Genomic DNA, 25,718 nt, shown 5'->3' with positions numbered 1-25,718 from the left:
CACAAACGAACTGCGCTGGTTTGGAGCGATTTGGGCAACATGGGGTGGAGAGTGACGTCACACGGTCAAAAAAATGTTTAATATCTCAAACACCAAACCAACACAAACGTTCGTTTTTGCGGCACAAATCAGCACAAACGAATGGCATAGTTTTGGTGATTATTTCTTTTTATGGGGTGCCAACTTCACGGAGGTCCACAACAATGTCCATTGACTGAAAACCGGAAGTGCCACTGGAAGTGTCACTGAGCATAGTGGCATGTGCCAATGGCATCTGTGCGTCAGATGTCATGTCACTTTGTTAAAACTGCTGCTGTACTTATTTTTCCCTAATTGAGGCATGTTTTATTGAGATTTCAAGAACAGTCATTCTCTCAACATTTTGTCACAATAATAATGGCTCAGAAGTCATGGCTGACTTTCTCTTTTCTTCTGCTTTTATTCTGTAAATCATTCATTCCTCAATCCATTCATTCTTATCTATTCTTTCAATGCTTTTTATTGTTTATCTTTCCACATCTTGCTTTCAATTTCTCTTCATTTTATTTGGTCATCCCATGCACCACATCCACCCTTCTGCCCCTTTCCATCTTTTCTTTGTTTCTCCTTTTCATGCTGCACTCTAAAGGCCCCGTTCCTACATATGGACAGTACGGTAGGCTACAGTTCCTGATCTTAAACCACATCTCCTCTCTAATTGAAACTGTAGGGACAGTGGACTCTTAAAGGGATAGTTCACCCAAAACTGACAAGTCAATCTTGTGTTTTTTCTAAAATGTCTCTTCTCTCATGCCATCATCCATCTCTAATTAAGTTCTCTGTTCTTCTCAAGGTCGCTGTGCCCCCATGAAGAGCATCTCCAGCAGCTTAAAGGAGACCATGAACCCTGGAGACATGGTTCAGGATGCCATCCACAATTTCTCCCCAGCCTACCAACAGTACATCCAGCAGTCCACCCTGGAGCAGGGGGTCACCGCACCGCCCATATCCCGCAATCACAGCTGCGTGAGCGCCCGGGACAATGAGAAAACCCTGCTGCTTAGCTCCGATGATGAGTTTTAACTCGCTCGCCTGTAGTCCTGAGCAAAGGTACTCCGTAAGGGACCGTTTACTGCTGCGGTAGTGTAATGATGAGGTTAACATAGGAACAGGTTATTAAAGGACCATCTTAAGCAAGTAGTTACGTTCTAGTGCAGTAGAATCTAAAATTAAGCTGCTTATACTTGCTTAGTTGTCTTTAAAAGAAATCTTAATGCGCTTTTGTCTGATGTTGATGTTTATACAGAGAACTAAATAATACATTCATTTATACTTTTAGCCAAATTTTGAAAACCCACGTGGTCTGACACTTCAGCGTTTGGATTGATGTATTTTTTTATGCTTGTAGTTTCACATCGGGGGTGTTTGGACATCCCAGCATATTTCTAAAGAGCAGTGTATTGGAAGGCCCCCCGTTCGGTGGGAATGTTCCATTTTTGATTTACAAGTTCAAGTGCACCTTTGCTTCTGTTTCAACAGTGTTTATAGCTTCCCCAGTGATTTAAAGGGCGGGTACGCCTACAGTACAGTAGAGAGAGTACCAGCTGTTATTGTTTTGACGGATGAATCAAGGGACGGGGAGAGGTTGATGGTCCACGATTAGATTACAGATTAAGGCGGTCTGGATTATAAGGCTGTAATTGGAACATTAGTCGCCTGGTGCAGATTTGCACCAGCTTTCATAAAAGTGTGACCGTCCTGGACCACTGCAGGAAAAAGATTCTATCTAGGTTGGCCGAGCGGTTTAAAAAATAGATGTAGGTTACGCTTCTTAGTGTATGCTATACTTTCACTGAGAAAGAACAGTCAAGTACCATCAGTTTATCCGTATTCTGTTGTCTGATGGAAATGCGAAATTTATATCATTTGAAAATTTAAAGGGACAGTTCACCCAAAAATGACAATTCTGTCATCATTTATTCACCTTCATGTCATTCTAAAACTTTTGTTTCTTCTGCTAAACGCAGACACACAAAGGAAAGTTAACATCACCATTGAACTTTTCATATTATGGACAAAAAGAAACACAAAAGGCATACTTCAGAATACCTTCTTTTGTTTTCTACTTAAAGTAAATCATACAGGTTTGAACAAACATGAGGGTGAGTAAATGACACAATTTTCAGTTTTGGTGAGCTATCCTTTTATTGGGTGCTGTATTGTTTCTAGATATCCCACTAGAGGGAGGCATATCTCAGTTCGCACCCTTTATCTTTATGGGACATAAAGTTATCACCGATCCTTTGAGAGCCACACCAAAGTCTCTCCCATTCTTCAGAAGCATCTGCCATTTGCGCTTTACCTCTTTAGATAGCACTAGGCCCTTGATGACCAAGCTTGAAGCTTGCGGTTGGTTAGATAGCATCTTTGGAGTTACTTATTAACTGTCCTATGCTTTTATTGGTACAATAGAGGCCAGTATAAACACAAAGCAGCTGGAACCAAGTACGAGTATGTATGGTACCTGCTTATAGTTGTTATGTTAGTGTTTTTGCAGTGTATTCTTTATAAGGGGAGGATTTCTTTTAATAATATAGACGTTGTTGTAACTTGCACTAAGCAGTTTTGTATATATAGGATAAATCCGAATATTCTAGAACATTTTGGCAAGCTATTTCTGTACGTTGTTATTCAGAGAGTGGTTTAAAGTAACATAGGAAGTGCTGTTACGTTTAAAAAAAAATATATATATATATATTTTGTGGAAACATTTTGAAGTTACACTAAGACGTTCTTTGTACTGTCATGTTATTTTAAACAGAGCATTATGTATTACTATGTCAAAGATTTAAGCTTCTATTTTTTCCCTTGATGCTCTGGCCTAGGAAACAATAAAGAATTTTGTCTGTATATGTTTGTGCAATAGTGTTTTTTTTTTTTTACTCAGTGAATACACATATTTCTGTATACAATATATACAACATTTATTTCAATTAAATGATATAAAATAGACAATGAATTTACCATAGAAAAATACAGATAATAAATACAAACATCAGTTGTTGTTTTTTTTAGCTCTCCCCTCTTACAAAACATTCGTCACATTGTTCTGAAGCACAGGTATCATGGGCATGATATTACCAGGTTAGATTCTCAGTACTGATGACGACATTGCTAACTACACAATAAAAAAAATCACCAGAGATATCCACGTTTAACATGGCCGATCGTTACCTGATCATACAGTATCACTCCGTTTACTGGAGTAAACCCGGCTTGTAGTCGGAAGTCATCCTGACGACCACGGGTTGATGTGACGTACATGTGATATCATTTTTGTCTTTCGCTTTCCTTCTGTCACTTTCTTATCCTCCTGTTTTCCCTCCCGTGTGAGCCGCAAGTGCTTACTTCTCTTGGCTGCACTCTTCCCCTTTGTCCTCTATTTTCACATCTTCCTCAGATTCCCCTTCCTCACTTTTTTTCCCTCGAATGGTATTTTTTAAAATATTCCAGCTGTCCAAAATATTCAGATACGTTTTTAATCATAAATAGCAAATAATATATATGGTCTTGGTTTTAAATACAAAAATACCACTACAAACAAGTTGCTCTAATATTAGTACAAATATGACCCTCACACATACTGAATCATATTACAAGTAATAAGGCTGTATACTTTACCATTACTAAACTACTAACTCATTACAACAAGTAAACATTACAAAAAACACACAATAATTCAAACAATGACCCCAAACTAGTCGATCAGAAGTAGTATTTAGACCAATCACAGCACAAATTACCTTCAAACATCTTGTTTCGAACACAAATAAAATAGCTTTCATGTCTGTTGTTGAACATTTGTCTTTTATACAAACATTAAAATATATAAATGGCATTTATCCATAGATCTGCACGTTCTCTTGTCCCATGACTCAGTAATACCATGGAGATAATCCAGCAAAACTAACCAGCTTCTGAAATGTTGGTGGTCCCGCATGAAGACAATTGTTAGGACACATTTTTTTAAACATATATCACCATCCAGAAAGCACAGTAATGGGCATAAATAGCAATAACGCTATCATTAGCAATAGCTTTATAAGTGCAGACGTATACACTTGTCATGATATTCGAGGCCACAACAACAGTACTGAGATTATTCTTGGACATTTATAAGACTGTATATATAGTCTGTGTGTGTTTATATATGTAAGTGAAACTGTAATTCCCAACTGGTACTTGTTTTTCTTCCTGTATATGTGAGTATACGTGGTCGGTCTGTCTGTCTGTGCGATCATACTGTGTACCTATGCGTGTCTGCGTATCCATGTGGAGCCCTAGGATGCTCCTTGCTCTCTGTGCACCTGCTGCGGTGTCTTCACTATGGTAATGACGGAGGCTGTGTTCAGACGGGGTGTGGTGGCCAGCAGACTGCCTCCTCCGGATTCCAGACCTCTGGCAAAGCGCTGCAGGGCAGCGAGACGGGCACCCAGCCCTTCCAGCTCCCGCCGCATGCCTGCGTTCTCGGACCCCAGCCGCTCCACCTCCCGCTGCAGCTCCTTCTTCTGCTGCTCCAGGGCCTCGCGCTGGGACACGCGCTTCACCCGGCAGCTCGCCGCGTAGCCGCGGTTTTTCAACGTGCGTCGCCTCTGCTTCAGCTTCTGCACTTCCTCGCGTGACAAACCGCGCAAGTGCATGTTGAGCTCGCGCACCGACAGCGACATGAGCTCACTGTCACTCAGCACTGGGACGTTCTCCCCGCATTCCCTCTTCACCTGAAATAATAGGACATTATTAGCATTACTGTAAAAACGGCAACTATGGTAGCCAGACAATTCACCCTAAAAAATATGGTAAAAATGTTTCAGGAATTACCAGGTGGAATATTGGTGCCTGTGTAGTTTTCAGCTTATTTAAATGCTATAATGTTATTATACAAAAATATGCTGACACAGCCAACATAATAATAGAAATGGTAAAATAGAAAGCCACATGATGAATCAGAGTTCATCATAAGTGGCCTGTCCATAAAACCTGACCAATACTCCTTATATAAACAGTTCACATTGCCATACACAAAGACAAAATGCCATCAGAGTAACACACAAGACTAAAATAATACAATAAACACTAACTAAATAATAGAAAAGTACCCTAATGCATAACTGATAACACAAATGAGAAGAAAGAAATAATAATTAAATAAAACTGTGATGTTGATGTCATAATGTGACGTCTGGGAATGTCCTTTTTTTCCTATAAATTGTGGCAATTCATAGTTTTGACAAGTGAATAGCTATACCATAAATTTGACAGTATTTTACAGTAAAATTACATAAAGTGATGTTATACCCCATTCACTGTTTCTCATTTATTGTATATGGTAAGGTAACTTAGGCTACAGTTAGCCAATTAACAGGTTTAAATCCAGCATTTTTTACAGTATATTTTTGTAAAAATTACTATTTACAGAATGTGACAAAATTCACAAGTGTTTTCTGTAAAATGATCTTTACCTTCAGGGCTTTACTGGCTCTGCCGTCTGAAGTCATTGTCTGTATTTATGTATCCCTGAAACCTGTAAATGTCAAATAAACCGATTCAGTGAAAATGGAATACATGGAATAAAGTCACACTATATTGTGAATATAGTCAAAGCTAAAGGCCGTTGTTATGCTGCTTGACTCAGCGAAACAACTATATTCACAATACTGCAAAATTTTGAGTGCCTTGCTTTTATTAAATAGTCAAAGCATAATAAAAATATTATGGACTCAACATTTTAATTAAAATGTTTTGCCAAGTGACACCATGCACTAGAAGGCATAGAACCCTGACATAATAACAGAATGATGTTATACAACAGAAATAAGGATATGCTATGCGAGATGCGCCGTGTTGATGATATCGGCTCATATATCTGCATATAGTTGCCATTTTTAATCATCAGCATAGATTTTTTTTAATTTCTTTATTTCTGAAAAATTCTATAGGATTACAGAATCGATTGCCATCTGAAGTATATATGTTTATTTTACAGATTCAAAAATATAAATTTTATATCGGCCACCAGGGGATCAAGCATTAAAAGACATCGGTTGACTACTATGAACAGGTGTATGGCGTCATAGCTGGGTGGTGGATTTTAGCGCATAATAAGGAAGACAGAAGACAGGAACTATCCTTATTTAAATATATAATGTGGTTTGTGTGGTCAGCTCGTGAACACTCAATCTGTAAGACCATTTAAAGACAAACCTCCAGATCTTATTTTCATTTTTCTAAATCTAGGCTTCCCGTATCCAAAGAGTAGAAAACTTTTTTTCTTGACAGTGAATCATGACTGGTCAAAGTCCAGATGAAGAAGTGAACGCTGCTGACCATGAGTTTCCCGTCATGCGTGGGAAGTGCGCCTATCATCCGCGAGCTGCTGCCTCAAATAACCGACTACGCTTTTCCACAGTGTCACAGTGATTCAGCACAAGTTCTCCATTCCTGACTTCACAGCAGCTCCTTACTTTCCTTTCACATTTCGCGTTTTACATCATTTATAAAATTCCCAGTCACTTATAAACAGTTTATAAAACTCCTATTTAGTAAACAACAACAACACAGGTCTTGGGCTGTCATTTTTCCCGAAACGTCTTGAGGTTAACATGCTCCTTAAGTATTGCGTTACTTACAAAGCGACAATTTAATAAAAAAAATTCAAATATAACTTATAATTATGAATAAAACATAATAAAGGATTATAACAACGTAAGAACCCGTTTATTACGTAAGATACTACTAGTTCAAATCAAACCAAGATTTTGCTGACTAGTCGTTTCTCATCGAAAACAGCATACATGTTTACACGTTTTGAGTAGTTCTGAATATAATACATACAGTTACGCTGAATACAAATTTATATTTTAACTGTCTGAACCATGGTCTGAACCGGCAACATCTAAGCAGCTATTTCCTTATTACGCGTTAGCTTGTTGCTACACCTAACATCGTGATAAAAACATGCTATTCGCGCTCATGAAGACTAATACTATTAAAAATGTATAAAACACGACTCTAAATGATAGGTTAATATAAAAATCTAAACCATAACAGTATCAGTAGTGGGTATTACGTTAAAACAAACACTGGGTGCATGTAACGTTACAGCGGATTTGCTAACACCCCTCCGTTTCCTTAGTGTAAACAAATGTCGAAAGGAGAAAAAAAAATAGAAAATCTTGCCTGGTGTTGATTTCTCCTCTTTGGTGGTTTCACACGAAGCTGAATACGGATCAGTCCACGATTTTCACCGCTGGTTCGGTATTTCGACTGACATACGTTATCGCAGCACGGCCCGTGTTTAGACGGACTAGAAAGCTAAACGCCTTTTTTCCCCGGAATCAGTCCACCATCAGCGGGCTGGATCCTTTCATTCATAAAAAACACACACACGATGACTCAAGGCTTTAAGAATGAGGGCGGGACCTCAGCACACACAAAAAACATCAGTCAACAACCTTGTGAAACTTCTTTTTATTAACCCATTTAATCCCATCGACATTTATATTTGATTTTATATGGTCTAAAACGAGTTTATTATGTATTTTACACCTAGTTGTCAAGTTTAATGAAAGTGTAGACTAATGTGAATATTTTTACATGGCTGGTGTAATGTACACAGCCTTTTATTTTCGATGAATAAAAATGATCATAACCAGTATAAATGTATCCAATGACAATCAGTGTTCTGATGGATGTCTATTGTTTAAGAATTTGTGGATTTTCTAATGTGGGACAGCTTGAGCACAAATCAGGGACACTATACAAAGCAAATTTTAAATTTAACACTCCTGGTTTAAAATGTGCATACCCATGTTTGGTTCATTAATTTAGTAGGCCTACAGTGTGTTTGCTGTCTTCATCAGTTCGTCTAAAAAGTAGCCTATGTGGAATGTACATATGGAATGGTAAATACAACTATAACAGAAATCATATACTATTTAAAATAATTTATTACAAAAACATAGCGACAATAATAATAACCATGTAATGAAGTGAAAAATGTAACTTAATAAAGATAGCAAAATAATTTCATAAACTATTTTAAAACTTTGGAACATGGGATGTCTTAAAAATGATATTAAACTTCTATACTCTGCACATGGTAAGAATATGGAACATGTATTTTCAAAAGCATGTGTTAAGCAAATTGTAATGTAACATTAATTTCGTCTAAGTCGTATGTCACTGAACTTTGTGCGAACTTCACAAGAGGTGCTTCCTCTTTGATGATTTTCATGGCCGCATTTATGACATACCTTCCAGAAAATCAAGTTATTTCAATAACTTGACACCCTGCTTGAATTCAACACCAATTTAACGTGATAACACAATAGATAAATGCACTGAAGCTTAGGTGTCCCACCAGTGTTCCACATTACACAAATCCACCCTGTATCCACCCAATATTTAAATGTGTATGTAATTGTGTTATGTTTTTGAAATTGTAAATTAAAAATTTTCAATATAGTGTTTAAAAACATTTAATTTTCACGAAAAGATTATGTCTCTAAGCTCCATAAAAGAATGCATGCGTAAAATACAACTCATACTTTTTATACATTCAATATTTTAAGGCTATTAAGACCACTCTTTCTCGTATATATTGTGATCAAAATAAACAAAGATGTATTTGAGCATATTTGTGATCACTGGGGAAACACAGACCCTTGTTTTAAATGAGTAACTATTAAGTATTAATTCAATAAGTAACTGAATAAATAACTCTTAAACTAAATGAAACAATAAAAAAAAGTTTATTTATTTTCCCCACAAAATTGCCTGATAGTAACACAAGTATACATAGTTTCCCATCAGTAACAACTGTGACCAGAAATAAAACATGCTTTCACTCAAGTTGAAACCTTTTAAGAAAAGACATGGAGCTTGTTCCACGTATTCATGCTAAAAAGAACTAGGCAATAAATAAACAATAATAATAAAATAAACAATCTGTTTTGTTTCGAAACAACTGTCTGCACTCCCACAGTGGCCGTATTCTCTCTCTCTCTCTCTCTTTGGTATGAAGTGACGTGAATATGTACGTAATTGGAGTTCCTCCTCCACTTCATAGTAATAAAAGCAGCAATCTTCCACTATTTCATAGTCCACTAGCACGCAATCATGAGCTGCAGTAAGACCTCCCTGTCGATAGGTGTCCTAATATGTCTTTGTGCTTCCTTACAAGGAACCGGGGAAGTAAATCCGTCTCACATGTAACCAAAGTGACCTCAGGTTTCAATGCGTGCTCTTTGGTTCTAAGTGGTTGTGAAGCTGTAAAACATAATTGAGGTCCTTTCACAATTATAATATAACGTTACTGGTAAACGTGACTAGCGTCGTATTTTAAATGGCTGCTATCCAGGAGCTCTCTCCAGACTCTGACCGTGGGGAGACGCGACCCCCCGAAGACGAGATCGAGGGTGATGATGAGGATGAAGAGGTACTTGATTGCTTCTGCAGTTTTGCTTGACCTTATGAAATTGTGAAGATAAAGGAAACTAAGGAAAAAAACTAAAGCTATTAGCTTGTTTGGTGTTTTTATAGCCAATATTAGCTATTTAGCTGGTCAAACCTGGCATAAAATGAAAAGCCTACTTTTTAAGATGTTTGTGTATTTGTATCACTATTTTATTTATTTTATTCAGGGATTTGTTCTGCGCAAGTGACGACATTTTATCTTAATTTTGCATTTCACAAATGTCGAATAATGATTTCTACTAAATAATTATCAATTTATATAAATAATTCATTTTAATTTACTATTATTTCTTGCAATAATTAGTGTTTGTCCTTTAATATCAATCTTAATTTTTCACATACACATAGTATATCATATTTTAATATTGCACAGTTAATACTGTCAAATGCAGTGTACCTGCACATGAGGAATGAGGTTTTCCATTGAGTCCCGAGTAAGCCATTTTTACTAAGGCAGTTTCTTTTGTCCCATGACTGGTGGTGTTAATTTTCTGACATGGTTCCTACTTTTTCCTTCTCTCCCAGTTGGATGAAACACTGTTGGAGAGGTTGTGGGGTCTGACAGAGATGTTTCCAGAATCACTGCGATCAGCAGCTGAAGTTTCTGCACAGTGTTCACTATCTGTAGGCAAAAAACTTTACAGGTGAGGTACTGGCAGTTGCATCTTCCACTTAAAACAGTACTTTTCTTTATAATCTGGACATTTTAGTACAATTTTTTCATATTATGCTTTCTTGTAGTTTCTCCCGCTCAGCTCTATGGGTCGGTACTACTTCCTTTATGATTCTGGTTCTGCCGGTTGTCTTTGAGACTGAGAGGTTACAGCTGGAACAGCAACAACTACAACAGCAGAGACAAGTAAGTAGCACCAAAAACATCCTGCATAAATATAAACACTTTCCCTGCAATATCATACTCAGCTAAATAGAGGTGAGCTGTATGATGAGAATCTTGTATAACGGTATGAGTAATTTTATATCAAAAGATACAAACTAAAGAGTGTTAAAGAATCACTGCAAAAACAGCATCTCATTATGTAACAAATGTGTTTGAAACTAAACTCAAAACAGTACTGATGATATAATGAAATATATTGTTCTGACACTAAATTCAGATTGGATGAGTCATATTTAAAGCTATAGACTTCAACAGTTGGGTTCCGGAAGTAAAAATCCTAGTCATTTTCTCCATAAGGAAATTGTTTTTTTGTTTTTTTTTCACTGTAACTTATAAATCTTTAAACTAACTTTGAGCTACGAGGTTGTTAATCAGAGGAATTTTAATTTATTATTATTTAAATGGGATTGCTGATGGAAAACTACATTACCCAGGATTCATGCATAGAAATCTCCACCAATTAGAGAATCATGAAAAGCAAATGCCAAAAGAGCTGCACACTGCCATAAAGCACTGTGAATGACGTAACAGGGTCAGTCTCCCTATGTAACATCTTTGAATAATTTCATTTTTTACCCATTGCTTTTAATTTGTGTATGTATTATTTGCAATGCTTCACAGGATTTGTAATTCTTTCCTACACAGTCTTGTGCCTGTATTTTTTGTCTCATTTTCAACTGCTTTTTTGCTTTAAATGTAAGTTTGTGATGTTGTGGTTTACCATATTTAAAAGCATGTGTTTTATGTGTACTTTTTTATTGAAATATGAATCCATTTCCTTTGTCATTTTGCTGCTTTTAATAGATTTTGTTGGGTCCAAATGCTGGCATGTCTGGAGGAATGCCTGGAATGATGCCACCTGCTCCTGGGAAGCTGTGATGATGTATATATTGTAGCATCCATGAGTTGTAGAAGAAGAAGGGGAAAGAGAGAGGGAGCAGGAACTGGAGAATGATGTGAGAAGATGCTGTGCTTGGTCAACATCAAGAAGTCGTTACCCTGTATAGTTTGTGTGTACAGTGCAGACCTTGATGACTTTTTATGAACGTCCCTCTCTCTCTGCCTTTCGCACAAAACATTCTGCATAGACTGTCGTCCAAGCTCTGATCGTTTACTTTTTTATTATAGCTATCTAATAACATTTCTTTGGTAAAGCGAGTATAGCAGCTTTTGGGGAATATTTCGACTGTGTTGTAGGTGCATTATATTTCTAAGAGAGTGTTTACGGTGCAATGTTGGCCATTGAAATGCCGGATCAACACTGACGTGCAGAGAATCTGTAACAGCATTCACAAGATCTGTAGTATTTATGAGGGCACACAAGGCCAATATTGATTGAAATTTTCCCTTTCTACAAATTATGGTTGTTTTTTGTTCTTGATTGAGAAATGTTAAAACCTTTAGAAATGGTTCTCTACCAACGGTGTCTTTTACAGGTAGAACTAATATCATGCAAAGCTTGATGCAATGTTATTCCTCTGACAAAAGCCATACAGTATGCAGAACCATTGTGAAATATTTAAGAAAGAATGTTTCAAAACATTGTAGTTTCAGTAGGGAATAATTGTTTGCTCCACATGACAGGAATAAAAACAAGTCCTCCTCTGTCATTGTCTTTTGTGTATACTTTATATTGCATATTAAATATTTGCGTGTCACATGTTAATGCAAAATAAAAGTCATGTTTCAGTTGGACACTACAGTGATAATTTGATCAAAATAGCCAAAATCAATACAGTTTGCCTAAACCTAATCCTAACATCAATAGGATTAGGTTTAATCCCCCCCCCCCCAGACAGCTATTTCCTTATATAACTGTTTAAAATGTTAAATGTTTTAAAATTTAAAATTAAAATGTTTTATTTTTAAGGTTTCATAGGTGGAAGTGACGCCACAAAACGAAATAACGTCAGTTTAAAAGTCCTAAATTAATCATTTCCACGCTCTCTGTTTATTTAGATTATCGTAGTTTACAGGGGAAAAAACACTTTTTATACATTTTTATAAGGTTTTCATGTTTTGAGATTTGGGTTTTGGAGAATAAAATATCGACAGCATTAAATGTATTTGAACGCTTTAGAAATAAATGAAGGCATGGTAAAACTTTTTTAAAAGACAGATCTGAAAGTAAATCGTTTTAATAAAATTGTAGAACGTGTCCGTAGAATGTCACCTGTGTTTATACATATATTTTAGTTAAAACAGAGAAAGAGATAATCAAAACCACATAGATATATGTTTATTCAAGTTTAAAAATCACAACTATTAAAAAAAACTGAAACTTGCTGTGCGTTACGGTCATCATGCCGTTTGACTTTCAGAGCGCGGGACAGAGGCGCGCGCTAAAGTTTCACTCAGCGCGAGATATCACTGACTGATTTGAGTCACTGGTTTCTGTCAACTTTCTTTGAGGGATTAACGTGAGGTAAAATTTCGTTTATATTCATTCATTTTTATAAAAACAGTTATTTTGCACTTTTACAAGGAACATGACACTTTATTACTGTATATTACTATTAACTGTTAATGTAACAGCTACAACGAGAATTGAGATAAATTCCTTTGAAACAGACAGCTAACATAGTTAACAGGCAGCTGATTAAAAAGTAAGCCAAATATAAAGATTTATCTAGATACTTACAGACTGTAATTAACGGTTATTTGGCCCCCAAAACAATGTATTTTATTGTAAACTCATAAAAAAAATTTAAAAAAAATCCATAGAATGAAAGCTTTAGAGGACCAGGCTTTGGAGGATGAGTCGGGGTACCAAGAAGATGAGGTGATTCACATTCATTTCTATGAGCTAAGTTAACAATACAATTTCAAATGTGTTAGTGAGGTCTTGTGTTTATACAGGATATTAACTGTCTCAAAATGCATTTAAGGAAAATATTAAACATTTAAATTAGTATTTCTTTTTTTTTGTTACTTGTTTAAAGTTGTGTATATAACATATATTGTGTATAACATACTGTATATATATATATATATATATATATATATAAAGTTGTGTATAACAAAAACAAAAAAATGTCGTATAAATTCCCCCATAGGAATCCTTTTTTCAAGACATTGAGCTCTTACAGAAACATGGAATTGTAAGTAACGTTAATGTTACTGTTAAGTTTTTAAAGTCATGAAAATGTCATCATGAAGGTGGCTCTGATTCATATCCCTCTCTCTTAAGAACATGGCTGACATTAAGAAACTGAAGTCTTGTAGGCATTTGTACTGTGAAAGGCATCCAGATGACCACACGCCGCGCTCTCTGTAATGTAAAGGGACTGTCTGAGGCTAAAGTTGACAAAATAAAGGAAGCCCCTGGTAATTTGATGGGGCTTCCTGGAATGTATATAACAAATTTATTTGATGAAGGAGACTGGATTTATGTTTTGTACAGTCATCATATTTTGTCTTTTTGCATTCAGTTATGTGTTCCACATCACAACAGGCAGTCTGGAGTTTGAGTCAGAAATAATCTGTTTAATAGTCCTAAAATACAAAGCCCCACAGATGAACAAAACTAGATATTGTGTAATAAAATGAGGGAAGGAATTAATAAAACACAACCACAAATTAAGTTGTGGGAACAAATTCTTAATTTGTGGCCACAAAATCCATATTTCCTATGTCATGTATTGGGCTCTGTACTTAATAAGGGTTTAACATTTTGTCTGCTAGAAGTCACATGAAAGCAGAAATGCTTTATTCATATTTTGTTTAGCAAACTCCTAGGAGGAGGTGTGGAGAGTATGGCCATTACCGAGGCTTTTGGTGGTAGGGTGCTGTTATGATTACGAACCAAAATTATATGTTATGCATTTTCTGTCCAAAATGACATGTTTTTATAAATCGTTTCCCATGCCTCATTCAGAATTCAGAACGGGAAAGACTCAACTCTCTCATACACTGTGTGGTAAGAGCAAAAATGGATCTTGTGGAAATGTTAAATGTGGAATTTAAGTCTAATTTTAAGATCATTACTGTCACTCTATTTCTCTTTTTCTTAAGTAACCTCTCAGCTTCCTGGTGAATATGGGTACACAGGAGGAAAGGTCATCTTCATCGATTCTGAAAACACCTTGTATCATTTCTGCATTTGCTTGCTTTGTGCCACATTCATTTTTCTAAACCTATTCAATATGGAGAAGCCATATTTAACTTTTTCTCCTTAATAATTGGAACACCAGTCGGCCTGAGAGGCTAAAGGACATAGCTGACAGATTCAGTGTGGATCATGAAGCTGTACTGGATAATGTGCTATATGCACGTGCATATACGAGTAAGAACTTTCATCTCAGAACTTTTTATCTTAGTTTTGAAATGTTGTTTAACAGGCTAGTCAATGAGGTCATAAAGAGTGGTGTTTTTATTTTTTATCAGCCTGTCTTTTTCATTAATAGGTGAGCATCAGATGGAACTGTTAGACTTTGTTGCAGCCAAGTTCCATGAGGAAGGAGGTTTCTTCAAGCTTCTCGTAAGATACAATACACATTCTGAGGTTTAAGGAAGTGATTTTACTTAATTTTGTGGCCATCAACAATGAATTTTCCACAAAGTCTTAGATCTTTGAGTTCAGCTCATGAAAAATGGGGGCAAAAACAAAAGTGTTGTGTTTATAATTTTGTTCAGTGTATATTAATGAGAATGAAGACTGCTCATGTAATGGACATGACAATGAAAATGATGGTAGTTAGTCTTATCTTTAGTTAAGTAAGCTTATGATTTAGACATGAGAACTTTATTTTCTGACCTTCACTTAATTAGTAATATCTGTCATTTTTTTGGATATAGAGTACAACGTTGCCGTGTTTGTTACCAACCAGATGACTGCAGATCCAGGAGCTGGAATGACGTAAGTAGGAACACAAAACAAACCGGAAAGAGAATTTTGGGGCATTTTGAACTGATTATTATGATCTTAGATTTCAAGCGGATCCCAAAAAGCCCATTGGTGGACACATACTGGCACATGCCTCCACCACACGCATCAGCCTGAGGAAAGGACGTGCTGAATTGTGAATTGCCAAAATATTTGATAGGTAATTTCAAGATTTTCTCAGTAACACTTTATAATAAGGTCCCATTACGTAATATTAACTAATGCATTGACTAACAATGAACATTAAAATTGTTACAGTATTTATTCATCTATTGATGTTAAAAAATACAACTGTTCATTGTTAGTTCATGGTCTATTAAATAAAATGATCAAATACAATACTTTTGATTTTAATATTCTATTAGTACATGTTGAACTTAAAAGATAAATACATGCTTTTGAAGTATTTTTATTACATTGTTAGTTCATGTTAACTAATCTAGTAAACTAATGCTAACAAATGGAACCTTATTGTAAAGTGTTACCATTTTCTCTTTTTGTTTCACAACTAAGATAAAGAGAAAACATACAACGCATAATGTATGCATACACTAACATTGTTAGGTAAATATATTTGTATATTTAGACAGTTATAGTATATGATTGTCTTTTGATTGAAATGCTTGCATCAACAAAACCTTTGCTTTTCTACAGCCCAGACATGCCGGAAAATGAGGCTACTTTTGCCATCACAGAAAACATGTTACATAGCATGTTATGAGTTCCCCAATCCTTCAACGTCTCCAGTTTGTTAATGATGGAATCTGTTCAAACTGAACCAGTTGTACCTATTTATTTACATGTTTATCTGTTATCTATCTGTTTATGCATTGAATTTATACTTTATACACTACACATCTGTTTATATATTATGTAATTTGAATGGTACAGTATTATTTATTTATACAAAGCTATTTTAATTCAATTAAAATGACATAAATCGGTTGAATAAAAACTATTGCTGATTAGTCACATATTTAATGTTGATATTTGCCTTTTTGAACGTTGTACTATGGTAGCTTTACCATAATCGCCTTAATTTGAAAAGCTGTTGATGTGGCGATTATCACACATTGTCGCTGCTTTCACAGTCCACGTTTCTGCACCGCGCGCATGCAAGATCCAGGATCAGCTAACTAGCTACACGTCCATGGTGTCGCATGAAGACTAGGCGCCCCATGCACCATTTCATCACATTTACGAGTTCCCCAATCCCTCGATTTACCTGGAATAGATTCTGAAAAAAACAGTAGATTTGGTTTTGGTCAAACCCGCCTCGTGGGTTATAGCGCAACCCGCTAGAAACGTCAGCTATTCGCGTTAGAGCCACTATGGACTCGAGAGAGACAGCCCCTGATTCGTGGGAACAGGAGGACGATGTTGAGGCCACGGCTGATGCCGAGCTTCAGTCCGCCTTCACCGGGCTCAACGTGAACGCTCCCGAATTCGTACCATCTTTTCTTTCCCGAGGTCCACCGGAAAACGGCACGTCTGATGGTAAACTGTCAACGTTAATAAACCGACTGACAGCATTGATTATTTCTTTTAGCTGGAAATGTTTATAGCAGGCTAACCGGAGAGATGGTAGTGGTTAGTTCGAGCGCTATGTTTATCATAGCCGAGTGAAGATATTTTATTGTACCTAGCCAGTTGTACGTTGCCACTTCATAAAATGTTGATTTAGTGCACTTCAATACACATTGCTGATCTGTCATGAACTAATACCCAGCTAGCCTTGCGTGTCCGGTTTAGCCGCCGACTTCACACCAGGATATTACCTGTTTCTTCCCCTTCATTGATTCTTCTAGTTAATATATGATACTAATGGTTTCCTTCTTAAAAAGCTTTACACATAAATAAGTTCGCAACCTTTTTGATACCATTAAAGTTATGTATATTTACATGAAACGAAGACCCTAGTTCGAAGTTTTAGTTTACACAGGAGCGGGTCGCCCCTTATGGGTGCTGCGTTGTTGATATCACATGACCAACTGTCGTACAATTGTTAATACTACTATAATAACAGGCAGATGACTTGCTGTCAATATTTGTCACCTGTCTGTTTCAGGTTATGTAATTTATTCTGTAAATTACAGGTGGTAAAGTTCACACCAACTTTGAGAAAATCGTAAATATTGCAGTCAACATGTCCTGTTTGTTTTCACCTGTACATTGAAATTATGTCGGTTACACTTTATTTAAAAGTGTCCTTGTTACAGTGTAATTATACATTTAAGTGCTGAGTAATATTAATTAACTACATGTACTTACTATATGGTTAGGATGAGGTTTTGGCTCAGGCTTGACTTGCATGTAATTATGTATAATTTATTGTTATTATAATAGTAAGTACATGTAACATGTGTAACAAAGACGCCTTAAAATAAAGTGTTACTATTATGTCTATTCCACTTCTTTCACAATAGTGATTTAAACAACTTAATTGTCTTAACCTAATTTATCTTAAAAACAGATTTATAGCATTATAATTTAACGTTTTCTAGTCATTACCACCCTCTGTCTCTGTCCACAGGCACCGATGCAGTGGCCAGCATGGAGATCTCAGAACCAGTGGGTATGTTCATGTTTTTTGGATAGCTTTTCTGCTTGGGTTTTGTGTTCTGATATAGTGTTGCACTGCCACTAATGCTGCTACATCAGCCATACAGAGGGCAACTTGGGCTTGTTACATCAGCACACATGTGCTCATATTACAGGCCTTATTTATCTCTGTACTTACACATCCAGCCGCAGCTACTGACCCAGAGAAGCAGATGACAGTGTTTCCATGAATGGAGCAGTGCTTACTCATTTAGCCCTGATTCCAGCTGTACACTTTATGTAAAGCATACATTTTCATACAGCTGCACAGTTTTATGAATCAGTTGTTACCTTGCTTGTTCTCTGAAGCTGTTAGAAGTAGACAGGACTGCATTGTATGTGTTCAATGACCTGTTTAATAGAACTGTCAAAACAATTAATGCATTTCTTAACTGTCTGTCGTTGTAGCATGCTGAGCAAAAGGGTCTATTGTGTTTTTATAAATGGTTATGCAGTACAATATTTGCAATGGCATATAAATCAGTTCATTTAAATTATTTTCCTGTCCTCTGCTTAAGTTTTCAAATCTCTTTATTTTGCAGTGGTTCCTAACCTTTTTGACTCCAAGACCCCCCTTTTATCTAAGCTGATATGTATTTCTGGTACTTTAGTTGTAATGAAAATAAATAAAAAAAATATTTCAATTTTTTTTCATAAGTTGAGCATCTTTATTTTACATCTATATTGTACATAAGTACATTTAAATAATTTTGATTGAAGTTTTGTGGAGGCCCCCTAGTGGATCCCAGCCCACTGGTTGAGAACCACTGTCTTAGAAATTAAAATTCTGCCATCTTTTACTCACCTTCATGCAGTTTCACACCCATTTGACTCACTTTCTTCTTTGGAACCCAGAAGGAGACACCCTGTGCTGGTCGTTCTTTTACATGGCATGCAATTGCAATGAAAGAGACTGAAGCTTTCACGCTTCAAAAAAAGGATGCAAAAGCACCATGCATATATCCAGCAATAAGTAGTCCATGCAAATAATCAGTTGATTATTTGTTGCATTTAAATGTGAAGACATTGATATTTGATTTCTTCCTTTTTTGGCACTCTTAAAGAGATACACCACCCAAAAATTGTCATCATTCACTCACCCTGATGACAAACCTGTATGTATTGTTTCTTCTTCGTAACACATTTTGAAGAACGTAACAAAAACAAAATTGGAACCCGTTGACTTCCATTGTATGGACAAAAACACAGAGACATTTTTCAAAATCTTCCTTGATGTTTTAGAGAAGAAAGAATGTCATACAGGTACATCTCAAAAAATTAGAATATCATGAAAAAGGTCAATGGGTTTTCATTATCTGTAAGCCATAATCATCAAAATTTCAAGAAATAAAGGCTTGAAATTTTTCTCTCTATGTGTAATGAATCTATATAATATATGGGTTTCACTTTCTGAAATGAGTGACAAAAAATATTGACCTTTTTCATGATATTCTAATTTTTTGAGATGTACCTGTATATTTTGGAATGACATGAGGGTGAGTAAATGATGACAAAATTAGTATTTCTGTCCTGCATATAAACACTCTTCATTATCCTTTACTTGCCCTTACAGTCTCTTTTGCTTGCTTGTCTTTAGGAGACCCTTTGCTGTGTTTAGAATGAAAAACTTTTACATTTTTTTAAACATTTCCAGAGGTGTAGCTAAATGACATTGTTTTACTAAACGGTTGAGCTGACACAACTGAAATGACAATTACAGTATGATCAAAGGGCCATGTTAGATAATGAATCATTTCAAAGACCATTTTTGTTGGCTGTTTTCTGTATTTTTTTCTCTGTGTTTTAATAAGTCAACCTTGAATCCTGTGTCCACTAAACACAAACATGTTCATGTGACTGTCTCCACAGCTGCAGTGGAGAATGGAGAGACAGATGCCAGCGCAGTGGAGACATGGGAGCAGAAAGGTGAGCCGGATGAGGAGGAACCAGGAGGTGGACCCCCGGCGGACACAGGATTTTGTGGGGATGAGGAACAGGATGAAATGATGGAGGAGGATGAGGAGATGCCAACACCCAAGCTGCCTCCTCCTCCACCGGATGCCCCTAAGAAAGAACATGTGAATGTTGTGTTTATTGGACATGTGGGTATGTTAACATGTTTATAGTGTCATTTAGTGTTAAAATATACAGTTTTATTTCTTTGTAACAATGCCTGCTTGTCTAGTTATTATATAGGTTATCCAGAATTTTAAATTTGATTTATTGCCTGATTTATTTTTCTTTTGTACAGATGCAGGCAAGTCTACAATTGGTGGACAGATTATGTAAGTGAATGATGATTCTTTTATAACAAAGTCTTGACAGACTGACATAACTTTCTGTTATACATTATGATTATATGATGTAGCAAATGCATATTTAATTGTTTTCCATTAAGGTATCTAACTGGTATGGTAGACAAACGAACGCTGGAGAAATATGAACGGGAGGCGAAAGAGAAGAACAGAGAGACTTGGTAAATAGACCAAGTTCACGTCTTTTCATAATATGTACTAGTACTGACTATGTATATATTTGATCAAAAATACAATAAAAAAACAGTAATATTGTGAAATCTTTTAAAATAACTATTTTCTGTTTTAATTCAATTTGAAATGTAATTTATTCCTGTGATGGCAAAGCGGAATTTTCCTCGGTGTCCTCAGTGTCACATGATCCTCCATAAATCATTCTAATATGCTGATTTGGTGCTCAAGAACTTTTTTTTATTATTGTTAATATTGAAACAATTTCCCCTGTCTACGACTTTTTTCCAGGAAGTCCAAAAGAAAAGCATTTACTTGAAATCTAGATCTTTACCGTCACTTTTGATCAATTTACTGCATCCTTGCTAATTAAAAGTAGTCATTATTTTTTACAAAAATCTTACTGACCCCCAATTTTTTGAACAGTATTGTACATCATGTGACAAACATGAAGTCTGGTTAAAAAGCTTTGTCTAAGATAAGAAAACCTTATGGCATAGTCAGTCTTAGATGTCTATGTGAGCTTATCAAATATTCATGTCTTTTTGACTGATATGCTCGCTTCTTATGATGCAGTCTGGGTTGAAATGACATCTCATACGTCTGCTTGTCCCTGCAGGTATCTTTCCTGGGCTCTAGACACAAACCAAGAGGAAAGAGACAAGGGGAAAACAGTAGAAGTTGGAAGAGCCTACTTTGAAACGGAGAAAAAGCACTTTACTATTCTTGACGCCCCAGGCCATAAAAGCTTTGTACCCAACATGATTGGAGGGGCATCCCAAGCTGACTTGGCAGTGCTGGTGAGTTCCTCTTGAAACGCCCCTTTTATTTGCCTCACAGCAGGACAGATTGTTGCTTATAGCTCTGTAGCTAAGCTGTGAAAGTCTTTGCCAAAGTAAATGCTGTTCTATTGAACTTCCTATTTATTAAAGAATCCTTAATAAACAGATAGATAGATAGATAGATAGATAGATAGATAAACAAACAAACAATTTAGTCCAGATTTATTGAGGAACATACCATCAAGAAAACATAATTTTTCTCTTCTTCAGGTCATCTCTGCCAGAAAGGGTGAGTTTGAGACCGGTTTTGAAAAGGGAGGTCAGACAAGGGAGCACGCCATGCTGGCTAAAACAGCTGGAGTCAAACATCTGATAGTCCTCATCAACAAAATGGACGATCCCACTGTGAACTGGAGTTTGGATAGGTGAATAAAATAACATTTTTGTTCTTGTATCTTGTCCATCTTTTACCAATTACCTCACATTTTCCCACAGATACGAGGAATGTAAAGAGAAGTTAGTGCCATTTCTGAAGAAGGTGGGCTTTAATCCAAAGAAAGACATTCACTTCATGCCCTGCTCTGGAATGACTGGAGCCAACCTGCAAGAATCTTCTGAGCTTTGCTCTTGGTACACGTAAGTATTGCATGTCATCTTCAGGCTACCGTGAAAATATGAAGGTGAAATCAAATCACAATTAACTCTGAACTTTTATAGGGGATTACCGTTCATTTCACATCTGGAGAGCCTGCCAAACTTCAACAGATCCAGTGATGGTCCCATCCGATTGCCTATTGTGGATAAATACAAGGTAAATGAAATATGGTATTGATACCTTGATATTTGATGTCAGATATATGCAATATCACTAAGTACATTTCCATAAGCAGCATGCTCCTCAAAACCGCATCTGTTGCTCTGAAATATTATGCTGATTGTCTATCAAGAGTGTCCAAATACTGCTAGTGTCTCAGTTTCTGCTGATGATTTCCAGTTATTTTAATACCACAGCATGAGGGAGTGTTTTGGCTGGAAACTTTCTAGTATAATGGAAGAAGGAAATTGTTTTCTCAGTGGTTCTCTTCCCATTGAGACTAAATGTGCGAGGTATTATGAAACCAATAAGCTAAACTAGGTCCTGTGTTCAGCACATGTAATGAGATTAAGTTCATTAAGTTAAAGCCTTACTTAGTTGCCTTGCTAGAGCTGAGGGTTACCATCAGATTTAAGTGTCAGTAATTGGATAGAAAGATCTGCAAATACGCTTTTGGCACCCAAATAGATTTAGTGTTTTCTTATCTTTGATAAAAAAGTACCAATGTTAAAATATACCAGTGTTAAAATGAATATGCACCGACATTAAAAATACTGTCTGATAAACCAACACACTCTTGTGGTAGTTTGTAACTGTTTGACATTTCAAAATCGTCATGGTTGGGTAATCTTCTATAATGGTGAACTCAAACTACAACATATATCATTTCTGCCCCAATAGTAAAATAACTTTCTGTGATTTAATACCAAGGTAAGAAGGTTAGAGTTCTAAAAGTACATTACATTTTTATAAATGAAAATGTAAAAGAGAACGTAGCTTTTTTGTACAATCTGCTTATGCCTTATTGGTGGTTAGATTTAGGGATGAACCTTCATGCCTACTTGTTCCTAAAATTTGTAAGCTTTTTTTTTTACAAATTCAAAATGTAAAATAGTTACATTCTCTCATGAGATATTTGTTTCCATGTTATAGCTGGCATTAAAATTCTATACTAGTTTTCTAAATGAAAAAAAAATGTCCTACAAGTGAATGCATTTATAGTAAAAAATGTATATTCACATTGACATTTGCTAAAGATTATTGGTGTTTTTTATGATTAACTTTAAGTGAGCGTTAAATGATGGCAAAGGTGGCAAAAATTTTATATTTAATAATATTGTCCAAAACTGATAAAGTAATAAAAAGAAACCCTCTATTATCAGCAAATAGAGTCCATAATGCTCCTTTATAATCTTTTGTGTAGGACATGGGCACCGTGGTGCTTGGAAAACTGGAGTCTGGAAGTATCGCGAAAGCACAACAACTTATTATGATGCCAAATAGGGTAAGACTGTACAAAACAGTACGATTTATTGTTATCGCAACCATTATGAATCTTAGCCATTATCTCAAAAATGTCTAAAACATTGTTTGTTCTGGATTCCCAGCACACGGTGGAAGTGTTGAGCCTTCTCTCTGATGATGTGGAGACGGATTACGCTGGACCTGGTGAAAACCTGAAGCTCCGGCTCAAAGGCATTGAGGAGGAAGAGATTCTCCCAGGCTTTATCCTATGCAACGCTGAGAACCTCTGCCACTCAGGACGCACTTTTGATGCCCAGGTAAGAATTTCAACACTGACAGGGAGAATATTTTGTTTAGTTATTTTATTTTGACACATTTTCTTTGTTCTTGTCCACAGATTGTCATTATTGAACACAAATCCATAATATGCCCAGGTTACAATGCAGTACTACACATCCATACCTGCATAGAAGAAGTGCAGATAACAGTAAGTCATTTTGAGTGCATTCAGATGTAAAAGGTGTAAAAAAAAACAAACAAAAAAACAGAGCTCTATGGTTTGGTAGCCTAAAATATGTTCCTAAAAACCTCCACAATTAGGCGTTAATCTGTCTGGTGGACAAGAAGACAGGAGAAAAGAGCAAGACTCGTCCACGCTTCGTCAAACAAGACCAAGTATGCATCGCCCGTCTTAGGGCCGCAGGAACTATCTGCTTAGAGACTTTTAAAGACTTCCCTCAAATGGGACGTTTCACCTTGAGAGATGAGGGTAAGATATTAAGAAAATCTAATGTGACAGATCAAACATCACATTTTCAGCTGTTTTTATCCCAGTGACGGATATAATGTTCTATCTAAATACTAAAATTAAAGATGTTTTATGTTATCTTTTAGGAAAGACAATCGCAATTGGCAAGGTGCTGAAGTTGGTACCTGATAAGGACTAAAATGCAGATAGAAGGAGTTCCCTGGTGCACTCTGGGATTGAGGAGGATGCAGTGATGTGTGCCTGCCAGATGTCCTCCAAACTGCTCCATCTTCCCACTGTGGATCAGTCTAAGAAAATTACTTTGGAAAAAGGACATTATCAAAGTGACAGTATCAATTTTAGGAAGAACATTAATATAGATAGACATGCTCAGTGTGACAGCTTTCTCATATTGAGAGCTCAGCTATGCCACTCATGTAGCCCAATTTTTAAAGCCAGTTTTTCTCCACTGGTACATATTCAATCTAAAAATGGATGCAGTTTTCTTTTAAGGTATTGGCTTTTTAAGTTTGTTAAAATATGAGAGAGGGAGTCTTGGTATCATCTGTTTGAAAGGTTAATGCCATTACTGTGTGCCCCATTCAAACATAACACTCAGATCATTTCCCCCCCCATAGGAATGCAGGGTCTCTGATTGCATATTACTTTATAACAGCATCATCTGGGCAGTTAGAGACTGCTGACTGTTTCATTATGGCATGAAGGGGGTCCATACAGGGTCTAAGCTTGCCAGTACCCTTGCTCTTTACCTGGCAAGTCCTGCAAGTGTCGTGATTGTCGAGATCAGGTCGTACAAGAGGCCTTGGTCTTTCAAATAAAATGACACTTATGTAGAGATGTAATCATGCACAAGATAAACAGATGAATTTTTTTACTGTGATGTCATTACATAACAAATGACAAATGCACCCATGTGATTAAAAAAAATAATTAGTCACATCAGCTGGTGTAAATTCTGTACACTCCTGTTGGGGATGTAAACATCAAACTTCCAAAAAAATAAAACGCTAAAATGACTTCAAATGAAAATGGAGAACATTTGTGTTCAATGTCCTGGAACATACATTGCAGTTTAGTAATTCAGTAACACTTTAGAATAATGGTCCGTTGTTAACAAGTAACAATGCAGGAAGTAATAGGTAGTACTACATTAACACTTAAGTTAATACTATTAACTAATAGAGGAGCAAGATTAACTAAGCAGTAAGTAGTAGCAAATTTAGGACAAAGGTAGTTCCTTATTAGATATTTGATAAAAAAAATATCCTCATTGAGAACTACTTGCGAACTATGACCAGTTAATAAAGAATTACCAATTAATTACTAATCACAACAGTAAAGTCTTAAAAGTGAACAATTGGGTTCTTTGTGGAAACTAATATATGTTTTCTTGAATATAAATAATGATGTTCTCTTGACAAAAACAATTCAAATCCTTAATCATGGCATCGACTGCATAAATATTGTGTTAAGCACAAAACCGCATATTCCAGATTACAGTGTCTGGTAAAATATCACTAGTGCCTCACACAAATGTATTCCTGCACAGTATGTGTCAGATATAAAATATGTTAAATAACTTATTAAATTATATCTATAGAAGCTACGATCCAAGGCACTTCTTCCAGTTCCAAAATGTTAAAAAGCCTTTATTCAAACATGGCTCACTCTAGAACTTATTAAATTACTTAGTAATTACTGAGTGGTTAATGTGTTTTTCACTTT

The 25,718-nt window shown here is 36.1% G+C and overlaps 5 protein-coding genes across 5 annotated transcripts in view; 4 read left to right on the top strand and 1 right to left on the bottom strand.

Annotated features, from left to right (window-relative positions):
* Positions 1-2,855, top strand: part of LOC107734212 (transmembrane protein 184B-like) — a 13,160-nt gene extending 10,305 nt beyond the window's left edge. Inside the window, exon 10 of the mRNA XM_016546103.1 lies at positions 833-2,855. Coding sequence (XP_016401589.1) covers positions 833-1,062 — 230 coding nt within the window. The 3' untranslated portion in view covers positions 1,063-2,855. The remainder of the gene's footprint in view (positions 1-832) is intronic.
* A 162-nt stretch (positions 2,856-3,017) lies between these two features.
* Positions 3,018-7,433, bottom strand: maff (v-maf avian musculoaponeurotic fibrosarcoma oncogene homolog F). The gene is made up of 3 exons (XM_016546136.1): positions 7,216-7,433; positions 5,499-5,560; positions 3,018-4,757 (listed from the first exon to the last, which is right to left on the bottom strand). The coding sequence occupies exons 2-3, from the start codon at positions 5,532-5,534 to the stop codon at positions 4,320-4,322; spliced, it is 474 nt and encodes a 157-aa protein (XP_016401622.1). The 5' UTR covers positions 5,535-5,560; positions 7,216-7,433; the 3' UTR covers positions 3,018-4,319.
* Positions 7,434-9,160: 1,727 nt separating this feature from the next.
* Positions 9,161-12,019, top strand: tomm22 (translocase of outer mitochondrial membrane 22 homolog (yeast)). Its single transcript, XM_016546159.1, has 4 exons — positions 9,161-9,475; positions 10,039-10,157; positions 10,255-10,372; positions 11,216-12,019. The coding sequence occupies exons 1-4, from the start codon at positions 9,383-9,385 to the stop codon at positions 11,288-11,290; spliced, it is 405 nt and encodes a 134-aa protein (XP_016401645.1). The 5' UTR covers positions 9,161-9,382; the 3' UTR covers positions 11,291-12,019.
* Positions 12,020-13,136: 1,117 nt separating this feature from the next.
* On the top strand, positions 13,137-16,017 carry LOC107734153 (meiotic recombination protein DMC1/LIM15 homolog). Its single transcript, XM_074560160.1, is given in 13 exon segments — positions 13,137-13,193; positions 13,468-13,512; positions 13,602-13,631; positions 13,633-13,748; positions 13,789-13,881; positions 14,139-14,191; positions 14,289-14,330; positions 14,426-14,498; positions 14,605-14,696; positions 14,818-14,891; positions 15,241-15,269; positions 15,340-15,456; positions 15,951-16,017. Coding segments are annotated over 13 exon segments (888 nt in total).
* A 354-nt stretch (positions 16,018-16,371) lies between these two features.
* LOC107734224 (eukaryotic peptide chain release factor GTP-binding subunit ERF3A-like) lies at positions 16,372-25,022 on the top strand. Its single transcript, XM_016546123.1, has 14 exons — positions 16,372-16,793; positions 17,830-17,871; positions 19,767-20,003; positions 20,149-20,182; positions 20,296-20,373; positions 21,003-21,183; positions 21,436-21,590; positions 21,661-21,801; positions 21,883-21,976; positions 23,184-23,264; positions 23,368-23,541; positions 23,622-23,711; positions 23,825-23,993; positions 24,119-25,022. Exons 1-14 carry the CDS (start codon positions 16,628-16,630, stop codon positions 24,169-24,171), a joined length of 1,695 nt encoding a protein of 564 aa, XP_016401609.1. The 5' UTR covers positions 16,372-16,627; the 3' UTR covers positions 24,172-25,022.
* The last annotated feature ends 696 nt before the right edge of the window (positions 25,023-25,718 follow it).

This window comes from Sinocyclocheilus rhinocerous, unplaced genomic scaffold (genome assembly GCF_001515625.1).
Source record: "Sinocyclocheilus rhinocerous isolate Xijiao unplaced genomic scaffold, SAMN03320098_v1.1 scaffold820, whole genome shotgun sequence".
Classification (NCBI taxonomy): domain Eukaryota; kingdom Metazoa; phylum Chordata; class Actinopteri; order Cypriniformes; family Cyprinidae; genus Sinocyclocheilus; species Sinocyclocheilus rhinocerous.
Note: the sequence above shows the minus strand (reverse complement) of the source record. Positions and strands in the feature narration are given on the sequence as shown.